Source organism: Cynocephalus volans, chromosome 2 (assembly GCF_027409185.1).
Source record: "Cynocephalus volans isolate mCynVol1 chromosome 2, mCynVol1.pri, whole genome shotgun sequence".
NCBI lineage: Eukaryota > Metazoa > Chordata > Mammalia > Dermoptera > Cynocephalidae > Cynocephalus > Cynocephalus volans.
This window is the reverse complement of record NC_084461.1, coordinates 127,277,377-127,297,078: the sequence shown is the minus strand read 5'-3', so window position 1 is coordinate 127,297,078 and position 19,702 is coordinate 127,277,377. Positions and strand designations below refer to the sequence as shown.

The 19,702-nt window shown below is 38.7% G+C and overlaps 1 protein-coding gene across 1 annotated transcript in view; it reads right to left on the bottom strand.

The window, feature by feature from the left end:
* Positions 1-13,471, bottom strand: part of KCTD16 (potassium channel tetramerization domain containing 16) — a 258,119-nt gene extending 244,648 nt beyond the window's left edge. The window contains exon 1 of the mRNA XM_063088054.1: positions 12,640-13,471. Coding sequence (XP_062944124.1) covers positions 12,640-13,471 — 832 coding nt within the window. The remainder of the gene's footprint in view (positions 1-12,639) is intronic.
* Between the last annotated feature and the right edge of the window lie 6,231 nt (positions 13,472-19,702).

Here is a 19,702-nt window from a genome sequence, read left to right as displayed (position 1 = left end):
ACTGTACGTTAAACACTAGGTAGTGTTTACTATGCACTAGGTACTGTACTATGCTGAGGATATGACAGCAGAAAAAATATAGCTTCTGTTCCCATGAAGCCTGCAATCTACAGAGAAAGAGAGAATAAACAAGTAAATAAAGCAAATAATTACACATGTGAACAATGCTAGGCTGGAAATAAACACAGTGCTGAGTAGAGAATAACTAGGAGACATTGGTTCCTTTAGCTGGGATGGTAATGGAAGACTTTTCCAGAGAAAACCCATTAAAGCCTGACCTTGAAGGATGAATAGGACTCCAAAAGGCAAGAGGTAGAAGGAAGAGTGTTTTGGGGAGAGGAAAGACAAGTGCAGCGTCTTGGGGTGGGGAGGAGCCTGGACTGTTGTGAAAAGTGTCAACAGGCCGGTGGGATGGAAGCTGCGGTGGCTGAGTGCCTTCAGAAGGGGCAGGGGATTTTTCACCTCCTTGGTTAACTCAATTCCTAAGTATTTTATTTTTTTGGTGGCTATTGTAAATGGGCAGGCTTTCTTGATTTCTCTTTCTGCATGTTCACTATTGGAGAAAAGAAATGCTACTGATTTATGTGTGTTGATTTTGTATCCTGCTACTGTGCTGAAATCATTTATCACCTCCAAGAGTTTTTTTGTAGAGGTTTTAGGCTGTTCGATATATAGGATTATGTCATCTGCAAACAGGGACAGTTTGACTTCATCTTTTCCAATCTGGATGCCCTTTATTTCCTTCTCTTCTCTGATTGCTCTGGCTAGTACTTCCAACACTATGTTGAATAGGAGTGGTGAGAGTGGGCATCCTTGTCTAGTTCCTGTTCTTAAAGGAAAAGCTTTCAGCTTTTCCCCATTCAGGATGATATTGGTTGTGGGTTTGGCATATATGGCTTTAATTATGTTGAGATACTTTCCCTCTACACCTAACTTATAGAGGGTCTTTGTCATGAATGACTGCTGAACTTTATCAAATGCTTTTTCAGCATCTATAGATATGATCATATGGTCCTTGTGTTTGAGTTTATTAATATGGTGTATCACATTTATTGATTTGCGTATGTGGAACCAACCTTGCATCCCTGGGATGAATCCCACTTGATCGTGATGAATAATTTTACATATGTGTTGCTGTATTCTGTTTGCTAGTATTTTAGTGAGGATTTTTGCATCTACATTCATCAAGGATATTGGCCTGTAGTTTTCTTTTTTGGTTATATCTTTACTTGGTTTTGGTATCAGGATGATGTTTGCTTCATAGAATGAGTTTGGGAGATTTGCGTCCATTTCAATCTTTTGGAATAGTTTGTAAAGAATCGGTGTCAATTCCTCTTTGAATGTTTGGTAAAATTCTGCTGTGAATCCATCTGGTCCTGGGCTTTTCTTTGATGAGCACTCCAAGGGACTGGAGGAGTGTGTTAGGTGATGTGTTTTTCTTCCCCTGATGTCACGCACTGTGTGCAGCTGTAGTCCAGAGTGAGACCAGTGGGCAGCAGCTTGACTTACGTTTTGACAGCGGGCAGGATCGACTCCAATGGGGTCATATTCTTTCTGGGTCCATACACACCTATTTGTTAGATGAACTAAAAGAGCCTAGAGATGAAATGCCTGGCTACTGATGAGAATAAAGCTAATAAGATGGCATGATCTCAGCTCAGTCCTCACAACACTGCCATGAGAGAAGCTACCTCATCCCCTTTTTACAGATGAGTGATCTGAGGTGAAAAGAAGTAAAGACACTTGCCCAAGGATGGCCTGGCAGAAAATGACAGGACTCAGGTTTTTATCCAGATAGGGTTGATGCTGTTAGTGTATTCAACCATATTTTTACTGTCACTCGTAGGGTGCATCCATGGTTAAAAGTAAGTATCAAGTAAAATGAGGGGCAAATCTCATTTGTTTTACATTTCACATTTTATTTCTTTAAAATGTGGTGTTGCAAATTTATTCATTTATTCAACAAATGTTTACTGAGCATCTCCTATGTGTTCAGCACTGTGGTAGTCACTGGAAATAATTTGTGCATAAAATTGACAAGATAAATAAGTACTCCTTAAAGTTAAAATAATAATAATAATGACATATACCATTTGATAATTATTATAAAAGGAGACTATAGATATAATTATAAAGTACCTTTAAAATCAATTACTGGTCATCTAGGCTATCATTTAGACTCTGATTTTGCACACACATTTTTTAAAAGACAAAAGTTTGAATGGAAAAGAGAATTGAAGAGTTAAAAAGGGCAATATTGGTTCCTGGCATAACTAAAACGATTCACACAGCTATCATTGGAAAAAAATCTAATTAAATGAGAAATAAAATGGTTGTTAATGATCTTAAAATTCTCCTAAGTCATTCTAGGATATAACTTTTATGACTTCATCAGACAGCTAGTATCTTAAAGTCAACAAATACATTAAAGATTTAAGCATTTTCTCCTTTCTAAGTATTAGTATTAAATCGGGTTTAATTTCCTGACACCCCAAGTTCATATTACAAGCTCTGTCTCTATTCTCATGTCAGTTTACACTTCCCCATCACATTAGATTGAAATTCCCCATTTACTAGTCTAATCTTTCACTAAACCATATGTTCTGTGAGAACATTGACCATATGCTTCTGTTCACAGGTGAATTCCTGGAACTTCATACAATCTCAGGTGCATTGTAGGTGTTCAATACATATTTCTAGGAGAAGTATATGAGCCAGCCATCGCGGAGATGTCTAGGAACCTATCATACACTAAAGCAAGGGGCAGAGCAAGGTCACAGTGCCTGGCATTTACTCAAAACCAGAAGGTAGTAAACAGAGCTCTCAACAAATAACTGAGGCTACTCTTTAAATCTGCCTACTAAAGGAGGTCATTCTGACGAAGCCATGTCAAGATGTGTTAGAAAACAAGATTACACTTCTCTACATTTTTTTACTATTTTTGGTCTGCGTGGAAGGGTACAGATGAAGAAACGTTTGAAGTGCCTGCAGTTTCCAATCAATGAGGTCTGTGCAGATTGTTAATCACTTCCCTGGCAGATTGAGAAGTACTAGAAAATCATTAGCATAAAGATTCTGTGAATCAGAATCCTGATTCTCGCATATAGATGTGACACTTTCTACTCATCTCAACTGGACAGTCCTACAAAAAGGTACTTTATATAAGACAGGTGTGAGTGTAAGTCAGTAAGATCTTTGCAAACAAGTATTTATTTTATATTTTTGAGCAAAGGAAGCAGGCCTAAAAATGTTTTAAGCATCACACATTATCAGTCATTCCCTCTCCATGCCACAGGAATATCTACCCAGCAATGCCAAGCAAAACTGCTCATTTTCTAAGGTATAGTTTTATTGGACAAGTAGGAATGAATACCTTTCTATTTTGTTGCAGCTTGACAAAATTGAACAACTTCATATAGAGATTTCTCATTTAAAAAAAAGATATTTCACCTAGTTGACTAGAAAACAAATTAATAAAAACTGAATCCTAATTTTCATTCCTATTACTGTAGATTTTCAGGCACATGCCCATGGGAAAATGTCTTTAATTGATGTAACCGAATGCTTAAACCATAAGAAAGTCAGCAATGATGCCTGACCAGTGCTTGACGTGCTTTGTATCATAGGCCAGCTCTTTCACTGTCTGGGGTATTCTCAGAAGTCTGCAACACTTTTCCAAGTCTAGAGCATTCCCTTGGTTTTAATTCCATGTCTCTGCCACATGCCCCATTTCCTTTATCCCAATCAGTAGAATTTCTCTGCCGCTCCAGGGTCCCTTTTACATAAAAGTTACCATTGCCAGAGCTTAGCTCTCCTTTGCTCTATTTAGTTGGTTGGCAGCATTGATCTGGATAGACAGTCCACAATGTTGTCTAAAACACAATACACAACAGCTTAAAAGTCTCTTAGGTTTGCCATCAAATTACGTTCAATGGGTTGTCTTCTATTTTCATCAATATAACTAGCTCATAATCACATTATATCAGGTTTACTCAGAATAAAGGGTCACTATAAATTGAGCTGGATAAATTATTTTTTCTTCTTACTTTTTGCTTTGGAATGGGACTGACGAATAAAAGTGGAGAAATATGAATTTCTTTCCATGGGGCAGCTTTTGAATGGGTCACACGGTAACAGCCCCCCATTAGCAATCTTAGTTCCTTTTCATGCCACTTAGCACAGCTACTCACAGTGTGAAGCAAAATGTCTTGTTTTTATTTCTGGAGCAGTTTAAATGTTCCTATCATTAGTGGCATACTCAATAACCATTTGCTGTCACCATGAAGAAGAATACTCTCTAGGCTAAGATTCATAAATGGTTATTCTAATTCTTCAGTGACTGAATGTGTAATTTAAATGGTATTCTTAATTTTCAAGTCCATCGTGTGTTATCCTAGGTTCTGAAAAGCCACAAGTTGAAATCAAGGTGGGTAGCAGGAAGCCATTGCTACTGACTTCCATTATAGGATAGCCAGGGGGAAGCAAAGAGGTACTAGAATTTGAAGCCTCTTGAGGGGATTATTTTTATGTTTATTTAGATTCAATTAAAATAAATAGATAGAATTTCCTTTTATAGAGCCACTTCTAGACGTTCTTGTTTGTTTGTTTGTTTTAACAAGTAGAGATCAATAGACTGGGCAAAGTAGCCAAGACAACTATTAGAAAGAATCAGATAAGTTATTTAAAGGAAGCACCTGCGTCTCATCCGTGCTGGTATTCCCTGAGGTCCTTGTATTTATTAGCACTTCCATACCACTGACCGAGTGTTACGCCCTGTTGTTAGCACTTTTTATATATCAACCCATTTGAGTCCCATAACAACCCTATGAGGCAAGTACTATTGTTATCATCTCCATTTTACAGGTGAGGAAACTGAGGCACGGGAGTAAAGTAATTGGCTAACGATCACACAACCACTAGGTAGCAGAGCCGGGATTCAACCTCAACAGTCTGGGCTCTAAAATCCAGGCTCTTAACCACCATGTCACGCTACCCCTGGCATTAAGGAATGATCATTGGTATTTATGGGAAGAGAAGAGAGGAGGAAACAGACCACTTCAGCACTATGGAAATTAAGGCAACCTCATCAGTTTCACAGCACTCTTTGCATTCTAATAGAGTTCCTTTCCTATTGGGGCTATTTTGTCAATTTTGCAGCACTTTTCTGAATCCTGAGTCCCTCCCGCGTTGTTCCTTAAATGCCGGCCCCACCCAGCTTCAATTTGCTCCTGCATGAATGAACCAACTAGAAAGAGACCACAGGAGACTTTGCTGCTGGTGAGTGTTTTCTCATTTCCCTAGAGCTGGAATCTTTGTGCAGGGACAAAGAGTAGAAAACCTTTCGATGAGAATTTCAATTGGTATGTAAAATGCTTAGCACTCACTGAAAGTTAGGAAGCACCACTATTGTTATTTAAAGCTCCAATCATACCATCACTCCTCTCCAGTTCTTCTGCTAGGAGATAATGTGATAGTACATTCAAGACAGTGGCATCTATGACCATAACAGAATATTGTAGTATGAAGTTTTTTTTCATTTTTTTGAGAAATATTTATGGAGTACCTATATTTGTACCAGGTATTCTACCAGGTATTATGATAAACAAACAGACATGGTTACTATCTTCATGAAGCTTACAATTGGAGAGACACTTAAATACGCAAGTAAGATACATTATTGTTTGTGCTATGGTAGAGGAAAATAGGCAGAGATATGGAGTACCTAATCCAGATACGGTGGACTAGAGAAGGCTTCCCAGAAAAAGTAACTTCTAGATTGAGACTTGAAATATTTCATTAATCAGGGCAGGTGAAGGCAGAGTTCCAGGCAGAGGGAACGTTATACAGAAAAATGAAGAAGCAAGTATATAACAGTATCCAGGAACTGGACGAGATCTATTATGGCTGAGTTTTAAAAAGCCAAAGGGCTGAATGGCAACAGTAGAGGCTTGAGAGGGAAGCAAAGGACATTTCATAAAGGGCTGTGACTCGTGTTAAGGAGTTTGTATTTAAGGTAATGAAGAACTTTAAGCAGAGGAGTGACATGGTCAGACCCAAATTTTAGAAAACCTCACCATGTTGAAAGCAGGGGGAAAAGGTCCAAAGTAGACAGTACTTGAAATGGAGTGGAAAGGACAGTTTAAGTTTCTTTGCAGTAGTCTATAAAAGCAGTGCTGGTGGCCTAGGCCAGGTTAGCATCAGTAGGAATGGAAAGAAGTGGATGGACTTCAGAGAGATGAAGGAGAAGAACCAGTAGGACTTGTCATAGATTGGAGAAAGTGGTTGGGTAGAAGGAAGAGTCAGGGATGCCACCTAGGTTCCGTTCCTCCTTAGGCAACTGGGTGACTGAAGATGCCATTTACTGAGATAAGGAGGGCTGGTCGGTTAGCTCAGTTGGTTAGAGCACGGTGTTATAACACTAAGGTCAGGGGTTCAGATCCCAGTACTGGTTAGCTGCCAAAAAAAAAAAAAAAAGTAATACAGGGCAGGGAGAAAAGAGGTTTGAGAAACACAGATGGTGAGTTCAACGGACCTTCAGCACAACTGAAAGAATCCAAGGATCTCAAATGCAAAATTAGAATAGAAGGTGACTTTCTCACCCAAAATGATTCCTTCTCACAGTCAACATGACATCTTGGTAGACCCACTGCACCCCTAATGGTAGTCCAGTCCAGCTAATGACAAGAGCAATAGTAGAATAGTAGATAGTTCTTGAATGACTGGAAAGAAAGTTACCTTTTATTGCCTGCTTTGTCATCAGAATTATCTTGAATAATGGAGAGAACAGACCCAGTTGCTGTGTAATCATATGATGAATATAAAAAAGCTAACAATAAAAAGATGTCCTTACCTTGCTTCCCTAACCTATAGCATTTCAATCCACCAACACAAATTAAAAATGAACTTGCCATCAACTGTGAAGATTTCCTGCCAGAAATACTGAAATTGAATCTGATGAAGACTCTAAATCTAGAGTTTTCAGAAAACACAGAGGTCAGAAAAAAATGTGTTAATGACTTCACTGAGATCATTGAGATAGATCAGCAAAACTCAAAATGCAGAACATTCAACATGACAAAAAACTTGGTTTCATGAAACTAATAAATTGTAAAAAAGAAAAGAGAGAGAAGAGGGAACAGAGAGAGAAAAAGAGACAGAGAGAAAGATGGAGGGATTAAAAGAAACTTCAAATATGCATTTTACTGCTTTGTTGCTTATAATTTATACGCAATATTTTTTAATTGTGAAAGAGAGTGAAAAGAAACAGCAATTAAATATAACGGATGTGCTTCGTTTGAATCTTAATTCAAACAAACCAACTTTAAGAAAACATTGTGAAAAATAAAGGAAGTTTGAAGACTGACTAGATATTTGATGATATTAAAGAATTATTAATCGTGTATGTGACAAATGTGTTTTTTAATTCATTATATTTTAGAAATATATACCATAATATTTGTGAGTTAATAAAATGATTGATGTCTGGGATTTGCTTCAAAATAATACAGTGTGAACTGGTGGGAAAGCATGAGAGTTCTTCAAACAATTCTTGGAAAAATAGAATTGAAAGACAATACAATTTTTTCCATGAACTTTTTGAAGTACCCTATAAGTACATTGGACTATGGATGAAAACCAGATTGGTCATGTAATGATAATTCTAATTATTGGAGCTGGGTGTTGGTTACATGGAAGTTTATATTATACTATTGTCTCTACATTTGGATGCTTGGAAATTTTCTATAGTAAGGAAATTTGTAACTGACTTCCCAAGAAATGCAGTATTTGAGGAAAGCTATAGAAAAGACCAAAGAAAACGAGCAACGGTGAGTTCTGATACAGAAACTGAGCATTCGTCTATCAATTTCTGGAAAACTTTTTTCTGTGCATTGGACTGGCATTCCCTCTATGTATAGTCACTCCTCTCTGTGTTTTGTGTTGGAGGTGTTCCAAATGTGGTTTTGTGACACATTCTCAGCTATTTCCATTTCTGATTTCTTTGATAACATCCAAAGCTCATTAGGCTGTGAGGAACATTGGGTCTTCTCTTTCCAATCACATATTTTTTTTAACATATAAAGACAGTCCGGGGCAAACTCCGAGACTCCCCCTTTCTGCCTACACACAGCACTTCTCTTGCTGCCAAATTCATTCAGCAGTGCCACAGACCTAGGAAGAACTGTTCTAATCACCTTCCACAAGGGATTGGGCTCATGCAACAAATCATGTTTGGCATGGAAGTGAAAACAGCATAATAAAATATTTTTCTAACATGCTTGTCTCACTGTTAGGTTGAGCCCAATTCTCAGCACACAGCATCTTAAGGACATAGGAAAAAATGACATCCACTTCTTCTGCCCTCTATCACCACTGTTACCATCTAATATCTGCCTGAGCATGGGTCTAAATTGACTTCATAATGAAACCTTATACTCAAATTGTGCTTTTAAGAGATTATATATTAAGAAGTCTCAAATCTTAAGAATACTTTCTTCAGGGTAAAAGATGGCCTGATCCACAACTATTAAAAATGATCTTACATACAAACACCCCTGGGAAAAGTAACACCATACCTTGAAAGCATTCTAAGTATAATGACAGAGCAGAATTTTCCTAACAACAGGTTTTGACTAGGGCATGGGGAAAAAGAACTTGAGAGCAGGACTCACTCAAATAGGAGGGAAGAAGAGCATCCTAGGTGAGAGGACAGAAAAATTAACAGAAAGAGGAGATGTTGGGGCTGGAGACCAAGCCTCACATGCTTCACAGTTTTAGCTACACCCTCCCTGTTGTCTCATTTTGAATGTATCAACTGTATCTCTCTGGTAATAAAAATTTGTTTTTATAGGTATCTTTTGGGTAACCAAGAGAAAGAGCTAGAATCATTTCAGGATATACATTTCCACCTGTTTTCCTATGAAAACACATCCTCTTATGGAAGCTTTTAAAGTCAATATCATATAAATTATTCGCAGTGGCCAGACTCTGTATTTTTTTCCCAATACAAGGTCACACACCTGAATTCTAAGTAGGAAATAATTTCCTGATCTACTTTTCTCCAACATTCTATTTTAATCAACAGCCCTGCAGATATATACTGTGTATATAAAATAATTTAGAGACTTCTGTGGAAGCAACCCCTTAAATTTAAGGAAATGAAGTGAGGTAAAGAAAGGTTAAAATGCAACTACAAGTTGAAATTTGTTAAAACCATGATGAAATCAGTGTCTGTTTCTATAATGCACAGAACTCAAAGTGTATATTTTTGGAGTAAGTGTCCCATGAATTAAACTCTCTACTTGTGTTCATGCTATCACAGTTTTATTAGAGGCAAATGTCTTTGAATTTTAGTGCTTTCATGCATTAATACGAATTAACTCACTCATGAGTAGGCTTAAGGAAATGTGCATAATTCTCTCTAACCAGGAACAATCTTCCCGCTCTCTCAGGCATTGGAAAATGGCTCTAGAAATAAGGAGTTCATTTATTTCCATGGACCTGTGGTTTGTTCCTAAGTGGTGTAAATGGTTATTGAGTATCTGGTTTAAAACCAGGATTTCTCATTTCCAAATTACTTAGCTCTCATTCATTTGGAGGTGAGTGAAAATGACATTGCCTGATATTTATATATCAACTTCTATATAATGCTTGAAAAGAAAAGAGAGGTAATGATTTAGCCAATTGGGTGGAAACGGAGAAAAGGTACTTTCTAATTATTTTAAATGAAAAGAAAGGATGCATTTAAAATACTTTGTGAGGCAATCCTAGGATAGATGTTTCTTTTCTATGTTTCTATATCATTCACATTAACTCTTCTGGCTGCAGATAAGTGAATCATAAACTATAGTATCTCACACATCATATTTTGGTGTGTGAGTGATGCAGATATTACCTGTCTCTTACACACAAACACCTGTTGACTTTTTAATTGTTCATAGTTCTATGTTAACAAAATACTCGCTTCAAACTACATGATGTTGACCATCAATTCCAGCTCCACAAGGAAATTTACATGAGGTAGGAATCTAACCTGTTAGTATTTGTTAGGGAGATTTTGGTCTCTGAAATGTCCCTTGGAAAATTTGGGAGAAAATTAGGTAAACAGGGAAAGAAGGGGCTCTCTCACCATGTCTGTCAACCACCATATGCAGTGTATTAATTTCTTGCTGTTCATTTTTTCCTGTGATATGGATCCAGGCAAAGTGACTCTCCATCATTCTTGAGTTATTTGAAGAGTCTGATTGCTTGGATTTAATTCCTTAGATCTAAGGAGTTTTATACATAATATATATAAATATATGCATGCATGATATATAAAGAAATACATGCACTAAACATAAATATATTGACTATATAGCTATCATGACAAACTCCAAATATATATATATACATATATATATATACACATTGTATATATATTTATATATTCCCCCTAAATCCAAGAGAAAGTTGAGTTCTTCTGTGAAAAGCATTTCTGCATGTAGTCAACTCCGTGTTTTAGAAGACCTCCCATGGTTCTGGCCCATTAACCTGAGCACAACAGCTTGATGAATTAATGCTTATATAGGCACAGTTGGCAGCTTCTAATTAAATAATTATGGCTAAGCAGCTGCACAGAAGCTGTTATGCACCCTAGAAAGCCAGCTGTCAGTTTTATTGGTCCTAAGATAGAGGAAGAGTTAACAGTTAGCTGTGGATGTTGGGTACAAAGGGAAAGTATATCTCATGCAAAATATATGCTGTTAGCATGAAGTTCCTGTTAACCTGTCCATGGAGAGCAAACTGCAACCTCTTGGCAATCCAACAAAATGAAGCAATGACATGATCAGAAAAACAGAGCCTGTCCATAGCAATCTAAAGAGGACTTGGTGTTAAACAGATGAGCCTTTGATGAACACAGAAAGGCCACTGAGCTAGAAGGCAACTATATTTCAGGTTGTGGGTCTCATTTAAGTGAGCAAGTGAATGAAATCTAATGTGGTCTATTTCGGGTGTATGACTGGTATGTTTTCATTTATTTGGCTGCAGCTTCTTAAGATGCTATGTTTTCAAATATTAGAAATCAGAGAACATGGTAAATATCACAAACCAACATTTGAACTATCTCTAAGATGCATTTTCCCAAAAAGTATGGGGAAGAGATTTGTTCTGCAGAATCACAGATAACGTCAGGTTCCTTTATAGAAGGCTAAAAAGCCCAAGTCTTATCTTGACACTAGTGGGAAATTTACCAGAAGAAAGAAAGCAGTATCTGGCTACTAAATTCTGGCATAGAGGAAGATATAGATTAGATATAAAGGGCATAGATAAGATTATTGGACCAAATAATGTTTGTTATTACACATAAATATACTCCTGAACTGACAGCTGATTTCACTTTTCTCCACAGGCTGTCCTTTCTATGAAATCTCTATGTCTTCACTTCTAAAAATGAAATGTGTGATAGCCAGAACAGAACGACCTGCCTTCCCACCAGCCTCTTAACCAAGGTTCCCAGCACTATCTCCAAATGAATAAACACAACTGTGGGCAAAACCAGTCCAAGAAATTCAGTCCTACTTTCATGTTTAAAGAAATTTAGATATTTTAACCCCAAGTTCTAGATTTGCTTTACTGTAAGGATAGAGAAAATCGAATGATAACACTGGAAATATACCTCTTGTGAAATTCACTTCACCCAACTCCCAGGCCTGTTGAAAATCAGCAGTTAAATCAAGCACCAAACAGTATAAGCTGATTTACTGTTCTCCCTTCAGAGATCGATGGCATATAGCTTAGAATAATGCCATTTCATAAAATGATGCAATCTACACCATTAATTCTTTTAAGTAAATGAACTGACCTCTAAGAACCCCTTACTTAAAAGACTTCAGTCTAATTGTTTTCTCTCCTCCACCTCCCCCCCATTTCCTTTTATGTCGGTGATTTTATCACCTCTGCTGTCCAAAGGTGTTCGCATGTGATTGACAATTCTCAAGGATCTAGTTTCTTTTAGATGGATCTTAAATAAATTTGAGCTTAATTAAGTCTGCAGTGCAACTCAAGTCTCAGTACAAAATTCTAAAGAATCAAATAGCAGATTTATAAAGCCCATAAAAGCAAATTTCAGACATGGGGGGAGAAAGGGGGCCTTTCAGCAGTCTATACTGCCATCTAGCCAAGACCACGCCACTTAGCATTTTCTAAGACCCCGGTAAAAGCAAGTCTCAGAAACCAGCTTAACAGATCCCAAAGTTCAGCCAAAAGAATAGACAGCAGAACTTTATCCACTCGGAGTCTACCAAGCTCCTGTGAACCAACAGCCAAGTTGTAATCATCAGTCTTATCTTCATAACTCAATATCTGGCCCAAAAAAAGACACACTTTTTTTTCACCCCACATATTACCTATACCAATATCATTTCCATCTTGTGATTTTTGAGGTCTTTGAATATTCTGTGACCTCGTTGGAAAAATGGATAAAAGTTGTCTTAGGTAAGACATGACAGCTGAATTACAACCTCTAATCTTGTAGCTATAACTCAAGAATTAAAACAATCTCAAACCATAGTCCTTAGATATTGACAGAACGCACAGAGCATACACATCTGTGAAGAGAATTGATACACATGAAAAATAAAAAGATCCCTTTGCACTTACGGTAGAAGACATATTCAGTGTAGCTTGACCAGATCTTGTCATCTGTATATTGGTTGACAAAAGATGCTGTCACTGAAGAGTTGCAGGCCACCATGTGGAATCCACACTCTGACAACATATCAAAAGCCCTTTCCAGATGCTTGAATTTGAGATAAAATCTGGAGGTGTATCTTTCTGGGGCTCGGTCAGGGTCTCTGCTTTCATTCAAAGTTTCTCCAAAGACTTCCTTTGCCAAGGAAATCCTTCCACAAACCAAAATCCGGGGAACTCTCCGAAACTTGGCATCTGCCTGCCCCTCTCTGCCCAAGGTGCAGGATCCCCTGTAACCCACAGTAATGAAACCCCACTTACGGTCAGCAGGGAGCAGTGAGGAAGGGGGGCAGATTCTCGTGTCACTTCCTTGGGAGGCATCTTCAAAGTCACTGTGGCAGAATTCGTCTGGGCTTTGCTTGATTTCATCTGGGGTCAGGAGTTTGACCAAGTCTGGGAGCTGGAAGTACTCAGCTTCCCTTTTCAGTCTTCCTCTTTCTGGAAAGTGATCAGGCAGGACCACCTGCCTGTCCCTGAGATAGTCCAGAATATAACGGAACAAGAATCCATCTCTGTCGATGAAAAACCTTCCCTTGGAGTCCTTGGCCAGATCGTTAGCTGTGTCTCTCTTTGGGGAAAACATTTTCCACAGGAGGGAATGGGGGATGCTAATTAATGTGGAATGACGAGTGAAATAAACTTGACCCCCAACATTCAGCTCTATGACCTCAGGGAAGGAGTTGGGAACTGCGGCCCCTTGTTCCCGAGGATAGTAACGACTACAGTTTCCACTCAGAGCCATTGTCCCTTTCTTCTTCTGTTCCTATTTTGATTTAAAGGTGCAATCCAGCGCAGTCACAGCCTTATTCCTGGCATTAACTTGTAAGGGAGGGGAAAGGATGCTAACTTGTTAAAAATGACCTCCTCTTACCCTAGTTTTCTCCCAAGAAAGCAAAATTCAGAAAAGTCCACAGGTGAAGTGATGCTGAAAGAGTAGTTTAAACCCTGGCTGGTGGTAAGCTATTACTTCATGGAATATAATCAACTCATCTACATCCGATCTTCCATCAAGCTCAGGAGGCAAGGCAGGCCAAGTCCCCAGTTACTCAGAGGTCTATCTGAAGGAAAAGAGAAAAAAATTATTTCTTCAAACCCAGAATGAGTCAGAAAAAGAGAGACCTCTGGAGAGAGGAGAGAGAGGGAAAGGGAGGGAGGGGGTAGGGAAAGGGAGGGAGAGAAAGATTATTTTACATAAGCAGCCCTGGACCTACTGATTTTAGCTGTTCCTCAACTAAATCCTACAAGCTTCCCTTATGCCATTTTGCATCTATATGTTTATCCCTAAGCCTCTGTCTCCAGCAATTAGTGTTAAAAACAATCCTATATGTAAATCTGCATTAAAAAAAAATATGCAATTTTCAACTTCTTTTTTTCAGCTGGACAGGCAAAGCAGTGAGTCTTGGAGCTTACCTCAGTGAGTGCTGGAGACCCATTTCTTGTGAAGGAATAACCATTTGCAAAGCAATCAGAATCCACAGCCACACGGAAGTCTGGATCTTGTCAAATCCCATACAGGTAAAGGACAGAGGTATCAGCTGAAAAGTGCCAGAGAGATGTGCTCTTGGAAAATGATAATTATATATTCATTTGTGTTTATATAAAGTACATTTGTGTATATGTATGTATTCACTCCCAGTCTCAAGTTAAAACAAGTCACAAAAAAGTTAAACAGTGATGAGAGAAGGTTGGGTTGAAGAAGTAGAGCAGAGAAAAATATTCAACCAAAGCTTCTCCAGAAAAAAAAAAAAAAAAGACGAAATCTTAAGAAAGGATCCTTAAAACAGAAGGGAGTTGCAAGAGGTACCGGGACTTAGAAGCTTTTCAGAAAGCCCGGAAGCAGAACGACAGACAGATGTGCCCTGCGGGGGTCCCAGGCAGCCTCCCCACCTGCCGGCAAGGGCAAGCGGACTCCCATGTTCCCAGCCAGGTGGGAGCCGGAGGCCGCGGCAGCAGCGCAGAGACGCCGGCGGGGCTCGGGGATCCGGCTACTGGGGCGGCGGAGCTGGGTGGTTCCACAGTTCCCGGTGCGGTTTGGATGCTGTTGTTTCAGCAGTGCAGGCAAGAAACCATCCAGGGAAATGACTATTACATCATCTTAAAGGAATATGGCTTGGAGAAAGCGGAGGCAGCTCCGAGTCACGTCCTCCTCGGTGACAGGTTGCCAGGACTGCACGGGGACGCCACGCTCCGACCCTGGGCATGCGACTCTCAGGCTCTCCGGGCTCGGGGCGGGGACGCAGCGCTGCGCAACCACTTCCCTTGCTGTCCTGTCCCGGCGTGTGGAGTTTCCAAAGGCCTTTTCTTTGCCCTTTCTTTCTTGTCTTTTACCTCCACCACCTTCCACCATCCCCCAGAGATAACCCCCCACCCCAGTGGTGACATAAACACAAGTAATTTTTCATTTGGAAAATTTACAAACCAACCCTTTTCACACGCTCTGAATTTCTGCTGAAGGGCAAATTTCCCCTCCAAAGCGTGTTTAAAAACAAAACAAAACATAACACACCGTGTGACCCCAATGTTCAAGCTACAAAGTGTTTTTTCAGTGCCTTGATTAGAAACCTATTCATGCAAATGTCTTCCTTTTTCTTTTCTTCATGCCTCTGCCACCATCACCCCAGCAAATATATATATACATTCATATAAAAATATATAAATCGATCTTTCTGGAATCAATGATGCTCTTTCAAAATGAACGCGTGAAGCACTGGCACCCATAGAAAGCCCAGCTTGCTTTAGTAAGTTATTATCTTAGCTTACCTGTAAGAAATTGCTACCTGCAACCTTTTTCTGGGGCTGTTTCCTTACTGAGCATCTCTTTGGAAGTGCCCCCCAACCCCTCCCAATTCATCCCAAGAGAACTCTGGTAGAAGACACGCCTGCTAAGAGACATTTTGCTTCTGTCTGTCCCAGAGGGCTCCCTTAAGTGCATCATTAGAGTTTCAGGAAGGCATTTCCAGGGCAACCTAATCCACTAACAAAGTGCTTCCAGTTGAGCCTGCCAGTCAATAATGGCCCAGCCAACAGCTTACTGTAAGTCGGCCATTTCCCCTTTAAAACACCAGTGTCTTAGGGTTCACATTCTTGATAAGAGTATAGTACTTTGTCAATGAATAATATATGAGAAGCACATTCTATCCAAAAAAAAAAAAAAATGCTATTTTTAAAAGAATGAAAAGCAAAAAAGTAGGAGATCATATGAATTGGACACATTTTATGGAATCCATGTATTTATTGCCAACTCTAGCCCCAAGAATTAGATTGAAGTCATGCTCAACAGCAAAATAAATTGACTTCTAGATTAACAGTCTTTTCTTTCAGTAAGCATCAGGTTACTGAATACATTCAAAGTATTAGCTATCATTCCACCACCTGATTATTTTTGACTTTGTTTCTTTAATGCATTAATCTGTTCTGGCTTCAAACATTAGGATTTTAATGTTGGACCAATCAAGGAAATGTCTGTTATGTGATGCACTTATATCGCCATCTAGTGCCCTAAACTGTCAGTGTAGCTCTCTATCTGGCAACTTAACTGAGCCAAAAAAATTTGGATTTTTATTTTAAGTTTTTACACTGATTTGAGCTTACTTGGCACGCACTGTTCACCATGACAACAAAACAAACATTTCACTGCCACCAAGTCAAGGAAAAAAATAAATCTGAATCTAAGCCTATTAAGTGCTAGTTTGGTTGTAGTTAAAGTAAGCAAATGTTTTGTTTTATTTCTAAGATAGCAGGCCAGTATACTGTGACAATAGCTTTGGAGCTCAGGGTATTAAAATACTCTGGGGACAGTTTAGAAGGAAGTGAAGAAAGAGAGTAAGAGAAACCATAGTCTTTTAAAGCTAAAGGGGACTTGAGAAATGGAAACCAACCATCTCATCTCAGAGATACAGAAACCGAGGGCCAGAGAGGAACAGCAGTTCCGCAGGGTCACACCACTACAGAGTAGAAGGGCGGGCTTCAGACCACTGCCTATTCTACATGATCGATGTGCTCTTAACTATGTATTCTAGACTAAGGATAGAGAGGACACAAATAAAGAAAACAAGAAAAATGTCGAGATTACTAAACATTTTCTTAAAACCCAGCAAGTCATTTTTAAAAGTTTTAAAGGCTAAGAGATTTTACAATTTTTTAAAAAAGAGTATTCTAAATTTAAAAAATGAAGAGTTCTATTCATTGTTCTGGGTTTTATTGGTTAGGTTATTTTTGAGACAAGTAGTCTAATCTTTTTTGAAAATGGACTGCTTGGTGAAACTAATAAAACCTGGGAAATGAACCCACAAGCATAGAAGTTTGTGTTCAATGTCACACATAAAAATTTGCATTCATTATCAGTGCAGAATATTTTTAATAAACACTGTAAATATCCTATGTTTTGCACAATTATGCTGCATTGTATTATTTTGTACTAAAAGTGTTCATTTATTATAGGAAACAGTTAAAACTAAACAACTGCTTTACTAGCTCTCTTTAGGCATATCTACTTTTTAATCTACATAAAGCTTCGAGAAACCATGATGGTCTGGACCTCCCTCACCTTCTGAGAGAGAGGTCAAGTGTTTGGTTCAAGATTGTCTGAAAGCGCACTCATGTTGGTTAACATCCCCTGATCTGTACTCTTCCTTCCCTTCATCTCAGGGGTGCAAACAAATGAGAGGTGAGATTAAAAAGACAAAAGGCTTGAGGGAAACAAAGCGATACACCATACAGAGAGATTTAAATAGTGCTAGAGTAAGCGAGTGTTGTCTCAGGGAGGTTGTCAGTAAGGCGGTCTGTTTGGTGCTTTAACAAGAGGCGAGAAGCCAAGTCTAGGCTCTAAGTGTATTCCTGTCCTTCGTGTCAGCAGATAACACAGCTAGTGTTATTATTCTCTTCTGGCAGCTCTCCGCTGAAACACTGTGGGATGGCACACTCAGCCCGAAGGCTGAACAATATACGGCAACAGATTTCTCTTAGGGGAAGAGCAAGAAGGAATGCTCCATCCTGTTTTTTGTAATTTTCAAGCACAATGCACATTAAAACATACATTAGGTAAATTGTGAAATGGATGAAATGTGCTTTAGCCACTGTTTGCTGTTCCCAACTTCCACACCCCCATGGCTGAATGTCGAAGGACAATTTTAATTTTGGAATAATGTGATCCCTTCCCACATCCTCACCCCTAACACACCCTTAAGTTTCCTTTCCCTCAAGCAGAGAGAGGTTTTATGCTGACAGTCTTTGCTATCAGGAGGGAATTGATCTTGCGAACTTACTCATACATACTAAGATGCTGGCCACTTACCGTGTTATGCGCCCCAAGGACTCCTGCATTATCCCCATCATCGCAACAGCTACTTTCATGGAGGGCCAACCTTCAAGTCCCCACCATAGTCATCATCCCTCCCCTAGTTCTGCCTGACTAGCTGTATGACTTTGGACAGGACACTCGATGTCTCCAAGCCAGGGTAATACAACAATAATGAAAACTGCCTCCCAAGTGTGTTGTGCAGATTAAATATCATGATGCATGTAAGTCCTCTGGCATGTTCTGTGGTTCTTGGTTAGTACTTAATAAATGCCATTAGTATTCACAACAGTGGTAAAGTAGCTGCATTCATTGTTGTGAGGCTACAGATGAGACATAAAGAAATTACAAAAGATTCCCAAAGACTGAAATTTTTACTTCTAAAATCTTTGCTCTTCCCAATATGAAATTTCAGATAAAGACCATTGCTCATTATAAATGTATTTATCATTCACGAGGGAATTTCAGGCTTTGTTGGGAGAGATAAGGTAGTAGAATGGGGAACCGAAAATAATCAGTATTCCAATGGTTAATAATAAAAATGCCACTATCTTCTGCCAGACAGAAAAACTTATTTTCCTGGTGCACTTTCATTTATTCCATTTGGCTTTATTTATTGTCTATGTTATGTCCCCCACAGTGCTAGGTAGCTAAGACCCAAAGCCAAATTTGATACAATCTCTGAATTCAAACACTCACATGAAAACACACACTCAAATTCAAAATCATACCAATGGGAAAAAAGTGATTGAAAAGTGATAGGTTCTTGTGCACTGCCTTTTATTTACAGAAATATGCCTGATGCTATCTATATTCACTTTTTGGTCCTACTTAGTTCACATATGATTTGGACAAACCACTTAAACTCAGGTGACCTCTGTTTCCATATCTATAAAATGAAGCTGTCTCGCCTTCAAGAGATACTGTGACCGATGACAAAATAAAGATTAAATATAGCTGCCAAATCTTCAAAGACATAGTAGGGAGTAATTTGCTTTGTAAGAAATAGAGGAAGAGTGCAGGAAATGACTGTCTTTCTTGTTAACATAAAGCGTTACAAGAAGGGATTTGGGTTGGACTTTTATAATTGGAAACTTTCAAGGGGAGACCCTTTGAGTTTATCCACTCCAGCCTTAGATCCAGCCAAAAGTTTGAGGAATAACAAATGTTCAGTCTGGTCATTTCTCTCATAGTTTTTCCCTGAAAATACTCTTGAACTCTCATAAAACACAAATGAAAGCAAAAGCTGTTCGTATCACCATGGTGCCTCTGAACAGAAGTCTACAGGATAAAGTTTTTCTAAGTGAGCTATCATTTTGAGATCTAATCTTTCAAAAAAACTTATGCTACTACGAAAAAAAAGTACTGCTCTTCAGATGGTGCAATATTGACTGTATTAGTAGGGTCTACAGCTTTTGATGCATGTGTGTTTGTGCAAGGAAGTGCACATTTTTGTAGGAAGTATGGATGTGAAGTCACCTTTTAAATTTCTCTTCAAAACAAGGAAGTTTTCTGGAACAAATGGTCAAAGTTAGGAGCATACAATTTGGCTATACATTATATGTTTGCTATACATTATGACATATATGTCTTGGTAAAGGGGTAGTGTAATTTGTAGGCCAGTAATTACCAACCTTTAATCTTCTATCTAGTAAACCCGTTTTTCAAATGACATCT